The sequence below is a fragment of the Pelophylax lessonae genome (assembly GCF_965119305.1).
Source record: "Pelophylax lessonae genome assembly, chromosome: 6".
NCBI lineage: Eukaryota > Metazoa > Chordata > Amphibia > Anura > Ranidae > Pelophylax > Pelophylax lessonae.
In genome coordinates, this window is record NC_138773.1 from 266,041,766 (window position 1) to 266,057,171 (window position 15,406).

General features: G+C 42.0%; 1 protein-coding gene across 2 annotated transcripts in view; it reads left to right on the top strand.

Annotated features, from left to right (window-relative positions):
* The window catches only part of KCNH7 (potassium voltage-gated channel subfamily H member 7), a 657,816-nt gene that overhangs the window by 418,673 nt on the left and 223,737 nt on the right, over positions 1-15,406 (top strand). For both annotated transcript variants that reach the window (XM_082260896.1, XM_082260897.1), the window contains one exon: positions 14,203-14,417. In XM_082260896.1, coding sequence (XP_082117022.1) covers positions 14,203-14,417 — 215 coding nt within the window. The remainder of the gene's footprint in view (positions 1-14,202; positions 14,418-15,406) is intronic.

Below are 15,406 nucleotides of genomic sequence, written 5' to 3' on the forward strand. Positions count from 1 at the left end.
TTTTGGTGGTATTTGATCACCTCTGCGCTTTTTATTTTTTGCGATATTAATAAAAAAAGAGCAAAATTTTGCGAAAAATTGACATTTTCTACTTTGACTGTTAAAAAATATCCAATATATAAAATTTTTGTCATATATATAGGCCAAAATGTATTTAGCTACATGTCTTTGACAAAAGCAATCGGAGCCGCCTGACCGTACATCGGCTTCCCCGCTGACGAGCGGGGCGGGAGCATGCCAGCGGTGACGCATGCTCGCCCCCTAGCTGCAGATGCACGACCGACATAGCCCTACGTCGGTTTGCCTGGGAGAGCCACATTGCCGCAGTAAATAGACGGAGTGTGATCAGCAACCAGTTAAAAGCAGCCACAGTCTAAGTAGAAATGCCTGTCCCATGCCAGCATTCTGCAGAGAAGGACCCTCGCTCTCTGTGTGGAAACAGCAGTCTTTCTGCAGAGGTATAACACCCCCCCCCCCCCTTTCACCTTCTGAGTCAGACCTATAATTCTGCAGTCAGCACAGCTCATGCTTCCTGCTGATTGAAGAGCTTCAGTTCAAAGTCAGCAGAGGGCGTGTCAGACCTCTTCAGAGAGACCACTGCTTTCCCATAAAGAGCATGCTGACAGAGGATACAGACTTTTCTGCTTATTCTAAAAATACCAAAATGTGATACTTTCCACAACGTTTTTTCTTTTTTCTCTTTTTTTTGGTCTAATTGGAATGTATTTAAAGTATTTAAAACAGAAAATTCAGTTTGAAACATAAGTCACCTGGTTCCTTGGAACTCCTCCCCAGTCAAAAATGTGAATTTGAGTCCAGTGGTGCTCCTATGCCATGCCAGTGTTTGCAAAGCCCTGATAATGTAAAGGAAATTCGCACTATAGTAGAGTTTTATTTGTAGCTGCTGACTTGTATTCTTGGGACATTTGACTGAAGCTCCTCTTTAAATAATCCCCTTGATATATGTGTAGGCCATTTACATACCTCCTGAAGCCTGACTGAAAAACTCAGTGATGACATTAATCTGGCCTGCCTTGTTGCTAAGGGTCACTCCAAACTGTTACTGTTCATCTCTATCAAGAGGAAGCTCTTTGTCTTTAACTACAAAACATATAGACAATGGACACGCCCCTTTGGTTTGGAGGCCATAAAGTATGAAAGTGGTTGTAAACCTCTGACATGAAATATGAACAAAGCATTTCCTTCTATAGTGTGTACTTGTTTCAAATTTCAAGCTGCCTCATTTCTCTGCTATCTTCATGAGTTGTCTGACATGTTTAAGCACACAGCCTGTGATTGGCAGCCTCAGCTCTGCTCCTGTGTGCTCTATGAAGGGGGTATGTCTCTTCCCTCAAATTTGCTCTCCAAGCTCTTCAGAGTATAACTTCAGCTCCCCCCCCCTGCTTTCTGGAAGCTCAGACAAGCTGTGCAAATTCTGGAATAGCTGTAGAGAAGACTGCAGATAAACAAATACAACGTATGTAGGAGGATTTGTTTCATCTCTGTGTATCACCTGAGGTCAGTCACTTCACTGGGTATATGTAAGGGTTTACAACCACTTCAATGCACACAAAAGCCCCCCACAATTTCCTTCTTTGTTGCTGCCTTTTCTTTGCAGGTTTTGAAAATGATAAATACAATATTTTGGAGGTTGGAGGAATCGCTTCACAGTCGGGGACAGTCCTCCCTGATTGAAGGATGAACCCTCTCTCTCTACTAAATTAAAGGAAATCTATACTGAGAGAAATAGAAGCTTCTTTCAAGTTCACTGTTCTTGTGAAAGAAAAAAGAAAACATTCCTTCATTAGCCTGTTATGTTTTTTTCACAAAATAACATATATAAAAAAATATAAAAATACAAAAAAAAAGAAAAAGTTAACTCTTTCACTATAGATAAAAACCATAAAGGTATTACTTGAAGAAAACATTAATTAAGCTGTTATTTTTAGGTGACAGTTGTAGCACTACTCCCATGGGAGCTGCTGTGTGTGGGTTCCCCTGGGTTACCATTAGCAATGGTAGAACATTCTGACATGTTTCCAAGCGTGTTTACCTCAGACAAGGACCAGTCTGGTTTCTTCGGTTTTTATGTTTTATTAGGAACTTGGATAGGAGAAGGGATGAGTGGGATACTCCAACTGAATAGAACTATGCACAATAGGCGGGACGATCAAGAAAAATGCTGATTGACGCTGGCTAACGCTGATTGAGCTAGTCACAGCTAGGCCTCTGCTTCACTTTGCCCTTGGCTGTGAAAGGTTCTCTTTAACCACTTTACCACTAAGTACTGTAATAGTACTGCGGCAAAGTGGCTCTTTCCCGTCTGACGACGTAGGCCTACGTCGCCAGACTCCTCCCCTGTAGGCGGCGCTCGCGCGCCGCCGGAGGCACGCTCCCGCTGTTTTCATTCACAGCGGGAGTCGGGCCAGGGGAGGAGCAGCGGCGATCGTCGCTGCTCTGCCCCGATCGTCGGGGATCTAGTGTGGAGATCCGCCCGCCTGTGTAAACACAAGCGGGCGGATCTCCATAGTGACAGGGAGTGACAGATCGGACTGTTCAGCATAGCTGGACATCCGATCTGTCCCTGTGTCACTCAGTCACCTCCTCCCCCACACGTCAGTAAGCACCAGGCATACATTAACCCCTCCCTCTCCAATAAAGTTAACCCCTTCCCTGCCAGTGTCATTTTTACAGTAACAGTGCATATATATAGCACTGATTACTGCAGTAATGTCACTGGTACCCCCAAAAGTGTCAAAAATGTCAGTCAAGGGTCCGATCTGTCCGCCGCAATGTCGCAGTCCCGCAAAAAAAATCGCAGATCGCCGCCATTATTCGTTAAAAAAAAAAACACCAAAAATGACATAAATCTTTCCCTTTGTTAGTAAACGCAATAACTTTTGCGCAAACCAATCAAAATACGCTTATTGCAATTTTTTTTACCAAACATAGGTAGCAGAAAACAAATTGGCCAAAAATTTTAAAAAAAATTGGTTTTTACATCTTTTTTGGGGGAATTTCATATAAAAAAATGTGAAAAATATTGTTATTTTCTCAAAATAAATGCTCTTTTTTTGTTTATAGCGCAAAAAGTAAAAATCGCACAGGTGATCAAATACCACCAAAAGAAAGCTCTGTTTGTAGGAAAAAAAAGACGTCAATTTCGTTTGGGTATGGCATCGCACGACCGCGCAATTGTCAGTTAAAGTCGCACAGCGCCGAATCGCAAAAAGTGGCCCAGACGTAAGACAGCAAAATGCTCTAGTGGTAAAGTGGTTAAGCTTCCTGAGGTAATTTTGTCCTAAGGCAAGCTGTTCCTTGAGGTAGACTGTACTGCTGAACAACTTCGGGGCCCTTCCCGGTGCCCCCTTTATCCCTACTCTTCAGGGCTTAACTACTTTGCACCCCCTTTACAGTAACACTCCAGGTTAGCTGGCTTTATGATCCCCTTGACCTCTCTGGAGTGGTCCCCTCTCTTAGGCAGACCCCTGGGCAGATCCTTGAGTACTCACGACACTGTTTTTCCAAAAGTCTTCTGCCCAGCAGCTCCACTTGGTCCTCTGCAGCACAGCTCAACCCCAGGTCTCTAGGCTGACTGCCTGAACCACCTTCCTCACTTCAGCAGGAGGAGAGACAGCCGTCCACCTCCTCCTGGGACTTTGCTCCCGCCGAAAGACACCCTGTCACATGCCCCCACGGATTTATTCCCAATCCCAGGATGCACTGCGGCAATGTACACCCCCTGGGAAAGTCATAAGCCCTGGTGTGCTATTGGCTAGGTTTCCTCCACTGTCCAGCAAGGTCCCTCATTGAATACAGTGGGGAGACTCCCCAGACTCAACAGGTCACACCTGGAAGCATGTGACAGGCTAACTAACAGATCCGACCCTCCTGATAAGCAGAACAGGTAATGGGCCAATCTTTTCATATAAAGGATATGTTTACCTTTTGGAAAACAAATAAATAAACACATTGACATGATTTTGCAGGTTACAAATGTGCATTTATTTATTTATTTATTTTTACACTGCAGTCTGTAAAGCATTGGTGATCGCAAGTGCAATGCCAGGCTCCTGCAAATACTCAGTACAGAAGTTCTAGAAGAATCAATGAACTATGAGAGCCCTGACCAGCGCCCTGGCAGTTCATTGGGAACTACAAGCTGTCTGCTGTGATGGAAGACAGGACTTATAGTTTATTCATTCACAGAGCTCTTTAACTGAATGGCACAGATGTGTGGGCAGGATCCCACTGTCACAGGGGGAGAGGTTAGCTGCTCCAAACTAAATATGGGTGTAAACAAAAAGTGAACATATCCTTTAATACTGTCAGAGATTACAGAAATACTTCAGAAGATGGTCAGAGACTGCAGATATGCTACAGGTGTTATCAGATAATGAAAACCTGCTGCAGAAGATAGAGACTAGGGTAAGATTGCCATTTGTCCCCTTTCCCGAATACACATCTCATTGTGAGGGGTCTTTCCCCAAGAAATGAGGGTCCCTGGCATGTCTCTGACCACAGGATAGTATAGTGTAAATCTTACTTGTACAGGCTCCTTGGCTACCCGAAAATGGGCCTGTTTGCTTTTGTAACCAGTTATACTTACATGGCAATACTCAGGAAACGGGTCAACTTTTCTTCTATGGCTTCTGGCTGTGAAGTCCAGCAGCATCAATTTGTGGTGGCAGAGACACCTGTGCAGTGTAAATAATACACTGTACTGCCTTACAACCAAGGAGAGAGGAGCATGAGGAGGGATCCCTACTCCTCTGGTGATCCATCAGATGGGAAAATGCCACTGCTCTTTAGTGTTACTTACTCCTGACCTCTGTTCTTTGTGTGATACTTACCCGGGCCATACTTATTCCTGACCTCTGCTCTCCATGCCATACTTATTCCTGACCTTTGCTCTCTGTGCCATACTTATTCCTGACCTCTGCTCTCCATGCCATACTTATTCCTGACCTTTGCTCTCTGTGCCATACTTATTCCTGACCTCTGCTCTCCATTGGATACTTACTCCTGGCTTCTGCTCTCCATGCCATACTTATTCCTGACCTTTGCTCTCTGTGCCTAACTTATTCCTGTCCTCTGCTCTCCATCCCATACTTATGCCTGATCTTTGCTTTCTGTGCCATACTTATTCCTGACCTCTGCTCTCCATGGGATACTTATTCCTGGCCTCTGCACTCCATATGATACTTGCTTCTGACCTCTGCACTCTGTGCATCATTCCCTCCTGACCACTGCACACTGTGCATCACTCCTGACCTCTGCACTATATGTGTCATGCTTAAACCCTGCACTCTGTGCGTCACTTACACCCAATCCCAGCATTCTGTGCATTACCTATTTGTAACCTCTGCTCTCTGTGCATCACGTATTGCCGCGCTCCTGATCTCTGTGCTCCGTGCGTTAAACACTTCTGATTTCTACACTTATACCTATAGCAGAGTGGGCTCAGATTTATTTTACCTATACCTCTTTAAATCCCTTCCACTATTACTGCAATTTTGCCACACCCACAATTTACAGTGGGGAGTTATTTATGCTTCATTATTTCACTACTCATGATACCCAAGCCATTTAAATTGAATTTGGAAACATGTTTTTGTGTGTGCGACTACATTTGGGAACGATTTTGTTGGTGTGTCTAAAACTGGCCATGGTCGGCAAGGGGGCCCCAAAATTAATTTTGTAAATCTGGTAACCGTAAGTAATATTAAAGTCTTGTTTTTTTTTTTTTTTTGTTTAAAAAGAACAAACATGTTATACCTAACTTCTCATAGTGGTTTTGCACAGAACAGCCTGTATCCTCCTCCTCAGGTCCCCCTCCAGCACTCCTGGCCCTTCCCTCCTGCCAAGTGCCCCCACAGCAAGCAGCTTGTTTTGGGGACACCTGAGCCAACCTGTTGCTCTGTGTGTCCATTCAGACACGGAGCAGCGGCTCAGCCCCCCCTATTGGCTCACTCACTTTGAATTACAGCAGCGGGAACCAATAGCGTCCACTGCTGTCTCAGTGTCCTAATCAGTGTACCTAATCCGAGGCCAAGGTGCTGAAAAGGTGGTACAGGAGGTGAAGCGCCCAAATAAGTACAGGTTGCCAACGGGGTATTGAAGAGCTGGGCTGGTGTTCGCCAGATGAATGCTGGAGGTGACAGAATGCACAGCAAGGCAGATGTCTCTCGGGGAACTCCAGATGTACTTGGCAATCAGTGCACACATGAAAAGAAGAAGAAGCCAGGCCAGGAGTCAAACACGGATAATCAGTAAGGAGGCAGAGGCAGGTAGCGGAAACAGGAACTTGGCTGAGGTCATACACGGGACGGCAAGCAGGTAAGATGTAGCAAAGTCCGTAATGCAAGCCGGGGTCATACACGGGTGATCAAACAGGAGCAAGGTCAGTAGAGCAAGCCAGGGGGTGAATGCCAGGAGAAGAGATCAGACAGGTCTGGAACAAGCTGGGTTACAACAGGAAGTCCAGAGAATACACACAGAGGCTCAGGAACACAGGAAGGCTGACTATAATCCAGTACTTTGGTGAAATCAGCTGTCTGATGGCCACATCTGTCACAATATGCGAGCGCTATTGTGCGCACGCGTTCACTGACTCACAACGTCGCGCCAATTTGCCATTCTTTTGCCAATGCGCATGCGCACAGGAGTGCACCGGATGTGCCCATCTCTAGTATTGGCAATATTGCCAGTTCTTCCATGGCCATTTCCCTGACACTCAGCCAATGAGGAGGGAGAGTCCCTGACAGCCGAGGATCTAGTCCAACATCGTTGGATCAAGATGGGGCTCAGGTAAGTATTAGGGGGGTAGCTGCATACAGGTTTATTTTTTTAATTTCATATAATGCATTAAGATAACAAAAACCTTCTGCGTTTAGAACCAATTTATACTGGGGACATGTAACTTGAGACTGCTAGAGATCACTGCCATTACCGCTCCTTTGCAAATCAATGTTCCCACTACTGGGGACTTGCAAATGGCCACTCAGAAAAACCAAAGGGCCACATGTGGGGCCACAGGTTGGACACCAGGGCCCTAATCTATTTAGGAAATAAAAAAATTTGGGATGAAAATTTTTGCTATAGATAAACTTAAAAAAAGGTAAATAAATAAACTGCGCTAACCAATAAACATAAAGCAACTAGCACACTCAACTGACGTGTGTTAAAAACAGAATAAAATAAAATTACGTGCAGCGCTATAAAAGATATAATCAATGAAGATATATATTGAAACAAATATGGTAATTAATGTGAATGAAATGTCAAAAAAGTCCCAAGTGAGAAAACATATACTCAATGAAGATATATATTGAAAAAATATGGTAATTGATGTGAATAAAATAGTTCCATAGTTCCAAGTGAGAAAACGTGATAATATAATTCCAGGGTGATGTGTATGATCCACAGAGGACATCAGATCCCAACACCAACAGGAAAGTAAAACAATTGCGCTCACCAGAACAAATGGACCCAACTTGCCATATGACAAAAGGGTCAAAAAGGCTGAGTATATGTTTTCTCGCTTGGGACTTTTTTGACATTTCATTCACCTTAATTACTGTATTTGTTTCAATATATATCTTCTTTTTAAAGATATAAAGAACTGCAAATAACCAATAAATGCCCACATACCAACATCCGTGTCAATTTAGAGAACAAATAAGAACATTAGTGTCCTTTGTATTTTTTAGAAAAGACATCCATAAAAAGAAGAAAAAAAGGAGAAATAAGTTCTTATTTCCCTTTTTTATGGATGTCTTTTCTAAAAATACAAAGGACACTAATCAATCATAATGGTTCCTGAGGAAGCTACTTCTCATTTGTCTGCGAAACACGTCGAACCATATGAACCTTATAAAATGTCCTCTTTTCTTCTTCTTTTTTGATGTGTACAAGTTGCAATGTATTTTATATGACAGTTTGTGATATGTTTTTATCCAAAATTATAATAAAATTTTGAATGCTTTACATTCCATGTGTGCTCCCTATTAAGCTAGACCATACCCATTAAAGTCCATTATTACTAGATCCACTGTAACCCTCTGGTCCTAATTAATCATATAGTGAGATCTTTGTTCTTTTTTGTTCTCAATATATATCTTCATTGATTATATTTTTTATAGCGCTGCACGTAATTTTATTTTATATAGATATACTTGTATGTTCCTTTCCTTTTTTTAGCTGAAAAATATTTTTGAAAGATAATGTGAACATGTAAAAGGTTAATAAATCAAATTCATGCCATTGATATAGAATTTACACAATATGCCTAAACTGCATCGATCAATTAAACTAATCTCAATTTCTCCAAGATCAATGGAGCTTTCTAGCTCATGGTTTTGCATTTTCCTTCGCTATCTCAGCTATTTTATTACACAAGTTTTTCGCTTCACGGCTAATGAAATGTATCCCTCAATTCAATGTCTTCATCAAACAGAGACTTAGATCAAATCAGCGATTTTAGTGAGTCATGGAATTACTCAGAGACTTGTTCAGGATAATTGCTAAGTCCTTGTTATTCTAGTGGAATTAAACTAAACTTTGCTGAACACTTTAAATACATCAAGGGGTGTATTTGTAAAAATGAAAAAAAAAATTGCATAGCAATTTGCCAAGTTAAAGTGCAGGTACATGTGTTCTGTGTGAATGGGGGGTAAAGTGAATCTTATTAGGCTATTTCCTGTGTTGGACAAATGTTTTTCATTGATATAAATTAGAAAATACTGATTTTGGCCACTAGATGACACTTGGTATTATAGGACATTCCTTTGATACTTGACACCTTCTAGTGGCCAAATGTGGTATTTTCAATTTTAAATCAATGAAAAACATTTGTCTAGCACAGAAAATAGCCTAATAACACTTTATTTTTGGCCCATTTGCAGAGAACGAAAGTACATGTACTTTCATTGGTCAAATTCCTATGCAGTTTTTTTTTCTAAATGCACCCCTATGTTTTGTAGGAGGTAGCTACTAACTTAATATCTCAAGCCATGTTTTTTTTCATTTGCATACAGTGCTCTATTAGATATTTATTATCTGTTCCCGCATTATAAGGGCTGTATTGCTGTCTGTGTCACCTATGAGTAAAGTTCCCCTCACGTCCTGTTTTACTGAAAACCTATGCATCAAGGTGCGATAGGGTATTGGTGAGACAGGAAGTAAGGGAAAATCTACCTAATGGGTACACAGCAGCAAAAACATAACAGAAGTTCTAATTCTATCCCACTATATACAGTACTTAAAACAAAGATTTGGGTGGCGCTAAGAGAAGTGGAGTTGGAACATCTGTAAAGTTTTAGATGCAGTCTGTGACCTTATTGAGTAGATTGGGCCTGAATTCAGAATGTTTTTCCTGTTCTGCCAGACGTCTGTCACCTCGACAAGAAGTAAGGGTTGGACATAGGCAGAATGAAAAAATGAATTTCATATAGATTTGTTATGCTACTAATTTTGTTTTGTTTATTTGTTTTGGAATTAATTTAGTTTAGTTTTGTTTAATTTCATTTCTTTTATTAATTTTATAACAAATTCCAAATTTTCTGAATAATTCCAAAAAAATGATCGACTGATTTGAATTCTGTGTGAAGAATAGCTGGTTATTAAGGAGCGTGTTGAAAAGCCAGTTGCCGTATCCTTAACAACCGATGACTCATCTGCTGTCAGCGGGCTTTCCCACTGACAGATAAAAAGTAAACAAAAGAATGCCGGCAATGAAAAATTCAGAAAGAAAACGACATGAGGTCCCCCCAAAATCCATACCAGACCCTTATCCTAGCATGCAGCCCGACAGGCCAGGAAAGGCAGGGGACAAGTGAGGGCCCCCTCTCCTGAACCTTACCAGGCCACAGGCCCTCAACATGGGGGGGTGGTGCTTTGGGGTGGGCGCTCTGCCCCATGTTGATGGGGAAAAAGGCCTTTTCCCCACAACCGTGGCTGATTGTTGTTGGGTTTGCGGGTGGGGAGCTTATCGGAATCTTGAAGCCTCTTTAGCAAGGGGGCACCCAGATCCTGTCCCCTCTCCATGTGAATGAGTATACCCTACCCAAAAAAGTGTAAAAAGTAAATTAAAACACGACACAAGTATTGGAGAAGTCCTTTATTAAAAAAGTCAAAAATCAGTGTAGGTCGATTGTCAGTCACAACGCCCGCCGCTACTGCTGGGCCAAAAAAAAAAAAAAAAAAAAAACCTCCGGTCTCGTCAAAGGCTCCCGCTGTCTGCCAACTCCGCTGTTTGACAGTTCTTAAATAGCTAAGGGGTGGGGCCACTTGGCAACATCTCCTGGTCGCTCTGCCCCCTGTGACATGTTGGGTCAATGATGTCACAACTGGATGGGGTCACCCGATGATGTCATCGTTTGACAACTATAAGTTATTTAAGAAATGTCAGGCAGCCAATCAGGCAGACGTCGGGAGCCTTTCATGAGACTGGAAGTTTTTGGGGGTTTTTTCGGTTCCATCGATGCGGTGGGCATCATGATTGATGATGGATCCACACCGGTGGGACATTTTTTTTTTGTTTAATAATGGACTTGTCAAAAACTTTTGTTGTGGCTTTACTCACTATTTTCACTTTTTTGGTGAATGGGTAGAGGTACTATGTACCCCATACTTATTCACATTTGGGGATCTGGGGTCCCCCTTTTTCATTGCCAGTATTCTTTTGTTTACATTTCAGCTGTCAGTGGGGAAGCCTGATGACAGCTGATGAGTCATCATTAACAACCAGCTATTCTTCACACAGAATTTGAATCAATCATTTTTCAAATGAACTGAAATTGAAACATTACGACAATTTGGAAATAGTTGGAAAGTAAATATACTAAATGAAATTAAAACGAATTTCTACAAAATTCATTATTACTTCATTCAGGAATTCGGATATATCCCAACATCTGAAAGTCAGGTAATAACATACATGCCTCTTAGGGGGTAGGGGGACAATTGGAGAAAGGACTTTAGGAATTAAAATATAACTAAAAGACAAAACCTTTTTTTTTTCTAAGTTTAGGATAGAGTGGAGAGGGATTAGAACACCTGTCCATTTTTATTGCTGTATCCTTGTTCGGGAGATTCACTCTCTCTATTTGCCCTGTTTACTGTTAGCACTGAAGAAAAAAGTAAAAGAAAATCCCAAATTGTGGGTTGTCCCCAGAAAAGTAATAGATCGGAAATCTTCCAATGGGGAAACTAGTTCCTGAGATCTGGGGGTCTCCAAGGAATTACCTTATTTTGCAGGGATTTCATACTACTTCCTGTTTGGTTATGGTACAGGAAGTGAAGGGAAATCTCCGCAATGGGACACAGATGGGGGAAACAAATCTGACAGGGGCTATAACCCTACCTTGCTCTATCCAAAATGAAAAAAAAAAGTTTTGCCTATATAATTTATTCACAACAGGTCTGCTTGTTTATCCTTTTGTTGGCAGTTTTTAGTATTTCTGTAATTATTTGATAAATAAAAATAGACAGTTTTTAAAGGGAGTATTTTTTACACAGAGGTTGCAAATGATACTGTCATCACTTGCAAGCAAGTATATATCACCAAAACAGGTAGTTCTGCCTTTCTTAGGAAGCAGTGAAGGCTGGTATCCCTTCTCTGAGTCATTCAGCAGTCTGTGTAATCTCTTTTTTACAGTGGGGAAAATAATTATTTGATCCCATGCAGATTTTGTAAGTTTGCCCACTTACAAAGAAATGAAGGGTCTATAATTTTTTATCATAGGTGTATTTTGAATGATAGAGACAGAATATCAACCAAAAATCCAGAAAAAAAAACACATGATACAAATGTTAAAAATTGAGTTGCAGTTCAGTGAGTAAAATAAATATTTGATCCCCAAGCAAAAATGACTTAGTAGTTGGTGGAGAAGCACAGAGGTAAGACGTTTCTTGTAGTTGGTTACCAGGTTTGCACACATCTCAGGTGGAATTTTGGTCCACTCTTCTTGGCTGTCGCTTGGCAACTCAAAGTTTCAGCACCCTCCAAAAATGTTCTATAGGATTAAGGTCTGGAGACTGGCTAGGTGTCATGGACTTGCAATAGTGTTTTGCAGCTTACCTGTTTCTTCATGTCTGTATTAGAGGTCAGACTTTACTTCTGGTTCCTTTTTATCACCTCTCCTTCCTGTTCCTGCCCAACCTAGGTCATCACAGGAAGTCTATATTAACCAGTGCCCTGCAGGTCTGCTTTGCTGTTCAACAGTGTTTGTTTCCTGTTTGCCGTGTGCTTGATCTACTTTTCTGTGTACCGACTTTGGCTTGTCTCTGACTATTCCTGTTTGCCTGTTACCCTGACCTTTGGCCTGTCCCTTGGTGACCCTCGTCTGCCTGTTACCCTGACCTCGGCTCACCCATCACCTTTACGTGTGTCCTGAGTGGCTGCTTCCCTTCTCTCCCTACGGAGACCCGGGGGACCCCAGGGGCCGCGACCTGGGCCCAGCTGCAGCCAAGTCCATCCTCACCACTAGAGGCTCTGGTGAACACCTTTTTTATATGTATGAGTGGTTCCTGCGCTATCCGAGGTCGTCTATGTTTCCCTTCCTGCTGCTGCACCACAATACTGGTACCAGGAACCAGTCAATACAATGTGTGCAATTTGGGTGGGTGGTGCGCTTCAGAAGTGGAAATGTAACTTATAAGGGTGTGGCTTAAAACATGGCTTAAAATTGTGAATATATAAAATAAAGACGTGTTCCTGTGATAAAGTTGTGTTATCGTTAAATTATGCCGTGGTGATCAAATAAATTACAATTAAAATGTAAATAAACCATTACAATATATCTTCTATACGAAAAGGTGCTGAGTACTTCAATTTCATAAAAAACTCAGTGAATAAATAACACCTGCTGGGTCTTAGACTCCGCTCCCTGGGGAATCTTGGACTCACGTTCCGGCCCATCGCAGCAGTCTGCTATCGGGTTCACTACCTTTCGCTTCATCCCTGCCTCCAACAGGGTGCAGTTGTCACCTGGCCACAGGTGACCTGACACTAGGCCACTCCATGAACTTAATGGGCTTCTTCTTGAGCCATTCCTTTGTTGCCTTGGCGGTAAGTTTTGGGTCATTTTCATGCTGGACGATCATTTTTCTCAATATCACCCTTACCTCATGAGGGGAAATCTTGCATGGAGCTCCAATTAATGGTTATTTGTATTTCTTCCATTTGCGAATAATCATTCCAACAGTTGTCTCCTTTTCACCAAGCCTCTTGCTGATGGTCTTGTAGCTCATTATGGCCTTGTGCAGGTCTACAATCTTGTCCCTGACATAGTTTGACAGCTCTTTGGTCTTGCTCATGATGGTAAGGTTTGAATGGAAGAAAGAAATTATGTGGACAGGTGTATTCTATACACATGAGTTGTTGTTAGGAGCACCTTCTTAAATTGACAGGACTAATCTGGAATCAATGCCCTGTGTAATCTGCAAGTCACCGGAATGGCTATTGACTCCCCTCAGTGGCCAAGCGCTGTCACATAGGGTATGCACATTGACCCAGCACTGTCATATCAGATGTGCATATTCTCCTCCATACCATGGAAATACTGGTTGTTTACTTTGACTCCAATCACTAAGTGGAAGAGTAGATCAATGTACATGGGCAAGGGGCAGGGTTGCTTTGAAGATTTTATTTTTTCTATGCTGAGAAATCCATGCAAATAATAACCAGGTTTTTCTCAAAACCGGGCTATGCTTGGCCTGTATTTTCACAAGGTATGATTTAGGGCCATTTTAAAAATAAAGATGGAGACAACACTAAGCATTTAGTAAAAGAGGTTATCATCTGGACAAGATATATATTGGGATAAAGATTAGAACCGCCCATCAGATAGACAGTGTCCCTTGACTGAGGCCAAACCCAACACTTTCATGTTTAACTAGAGCTGACCTCTAAAGTTGCGTCCTGTTTGGTGGTTTTTGGTTCCCCAACTTCATTATAATATTTTGGCATTTAGTTCTGCGTTTCACCTTGAGCTGTTGCCAGTCTTGAAGGTTCCATTTCCACTGAATACTCAGCAAATACTTAGTCTTCATTACTAATATACCATAAATAAATGTTACTCATCTCTTCTTGGCATCTTAACACATGAAAACCTGTTCGGAGCTTAATGTTATTCCGTGTTTTGTTCTACAATTACCTTTTTTAATATCTTATTTATATTTGCCTTTGACTGCTTCCAGGCCCGTTTAACCATATCAAATCAAGCCTTCTCGGATCTACTTCTGATTCAAACCTGAACAAATACAGCACCATCAACAAAATCCCTCAACTCACACTGAACTTTTCAGACATAAAAACTGAAAAAAAGGCATCCTCTCCACCTTCGTCTGAAAAAGCGATCATAGCACCCAAGGTGAAGGATCGAACGCACAATGTTACTGAGAAGGTTACGCAGGTAAGAAAGTAGATGGATAAATTGTTTTATAAAAAGATGTGTTTGTAAGAATGGATAATGTTTTGGGTTCAAATCTGAGGCTGGCATTTGATCTGTTATGGTTGTTTTGACCTTTTTGAAGGATCGCCTGGGTTTGCTGTCATTTGCTAATTAAAGTAATCATGTTCCTCTGATCCCATTAGCTTCTGGTTTAAAGCCCAACTCTTGGCAAGCAATGTAACCCTCCCCAAGCATCCCTCTAGCGCCTAACAGTGCAGCCATAAACATGTCACTTACTTTGTTCCCTCTTGCAGATTGACCCATCAGCCCACCTAGTGACTTCATCACGTGGTCTGCTTCCTAAAACTCATTTGAGTTTGCCGAGGCAACTGACAAGACATGTGGATGGGCGTATGAGTGGTTGAATAGCTGGTTATTAGGGGGTGAGAACTGGGAACCTTTGGCATGAGTGACAAACACAAATATCTACCCCTTTCATGGATAAACAGATTTCTGTGGGTTTAAAGAGAAGTATGGGTTAAAAAAAAAAAAAAACACCCATACTTGCCTAGGTTGATGCGGCATCAATCCAATGCTGCGTCTCTTTCTCTCCCCCGACGCCTTTACACTGAGAACTGAGCAATCAAACACTGCTGATTGCTCACTTCTCCCCTCTACTCTGAGCAAAGAACCATGACTGTCCGTTCCGGATCTTTGCTCTGCCCCTCCAGCAATCACTGGAGCACCGGGCTGATGGAGGGGGTGGGAGCACCTGGTTCAATCTCCCAGCAGCTCACTGAGAGGCTGAGCCCGTTGCTGGTCTAGGCTTCTGGGTGGATCCTGACTGTAAAGTGATGACAGTGGATCGGGTCATAGGAGAAAAAAAAACCAAAATAGCTTTCGCACTACTTCTCCACTAAATGAAATGTACCATGCAAAGTGAGCCATGTCACCTCATTATTGGTAGGCATGGTAAAAGGTTTTCAGCATCAGCTTCTGTTGGAATTCCC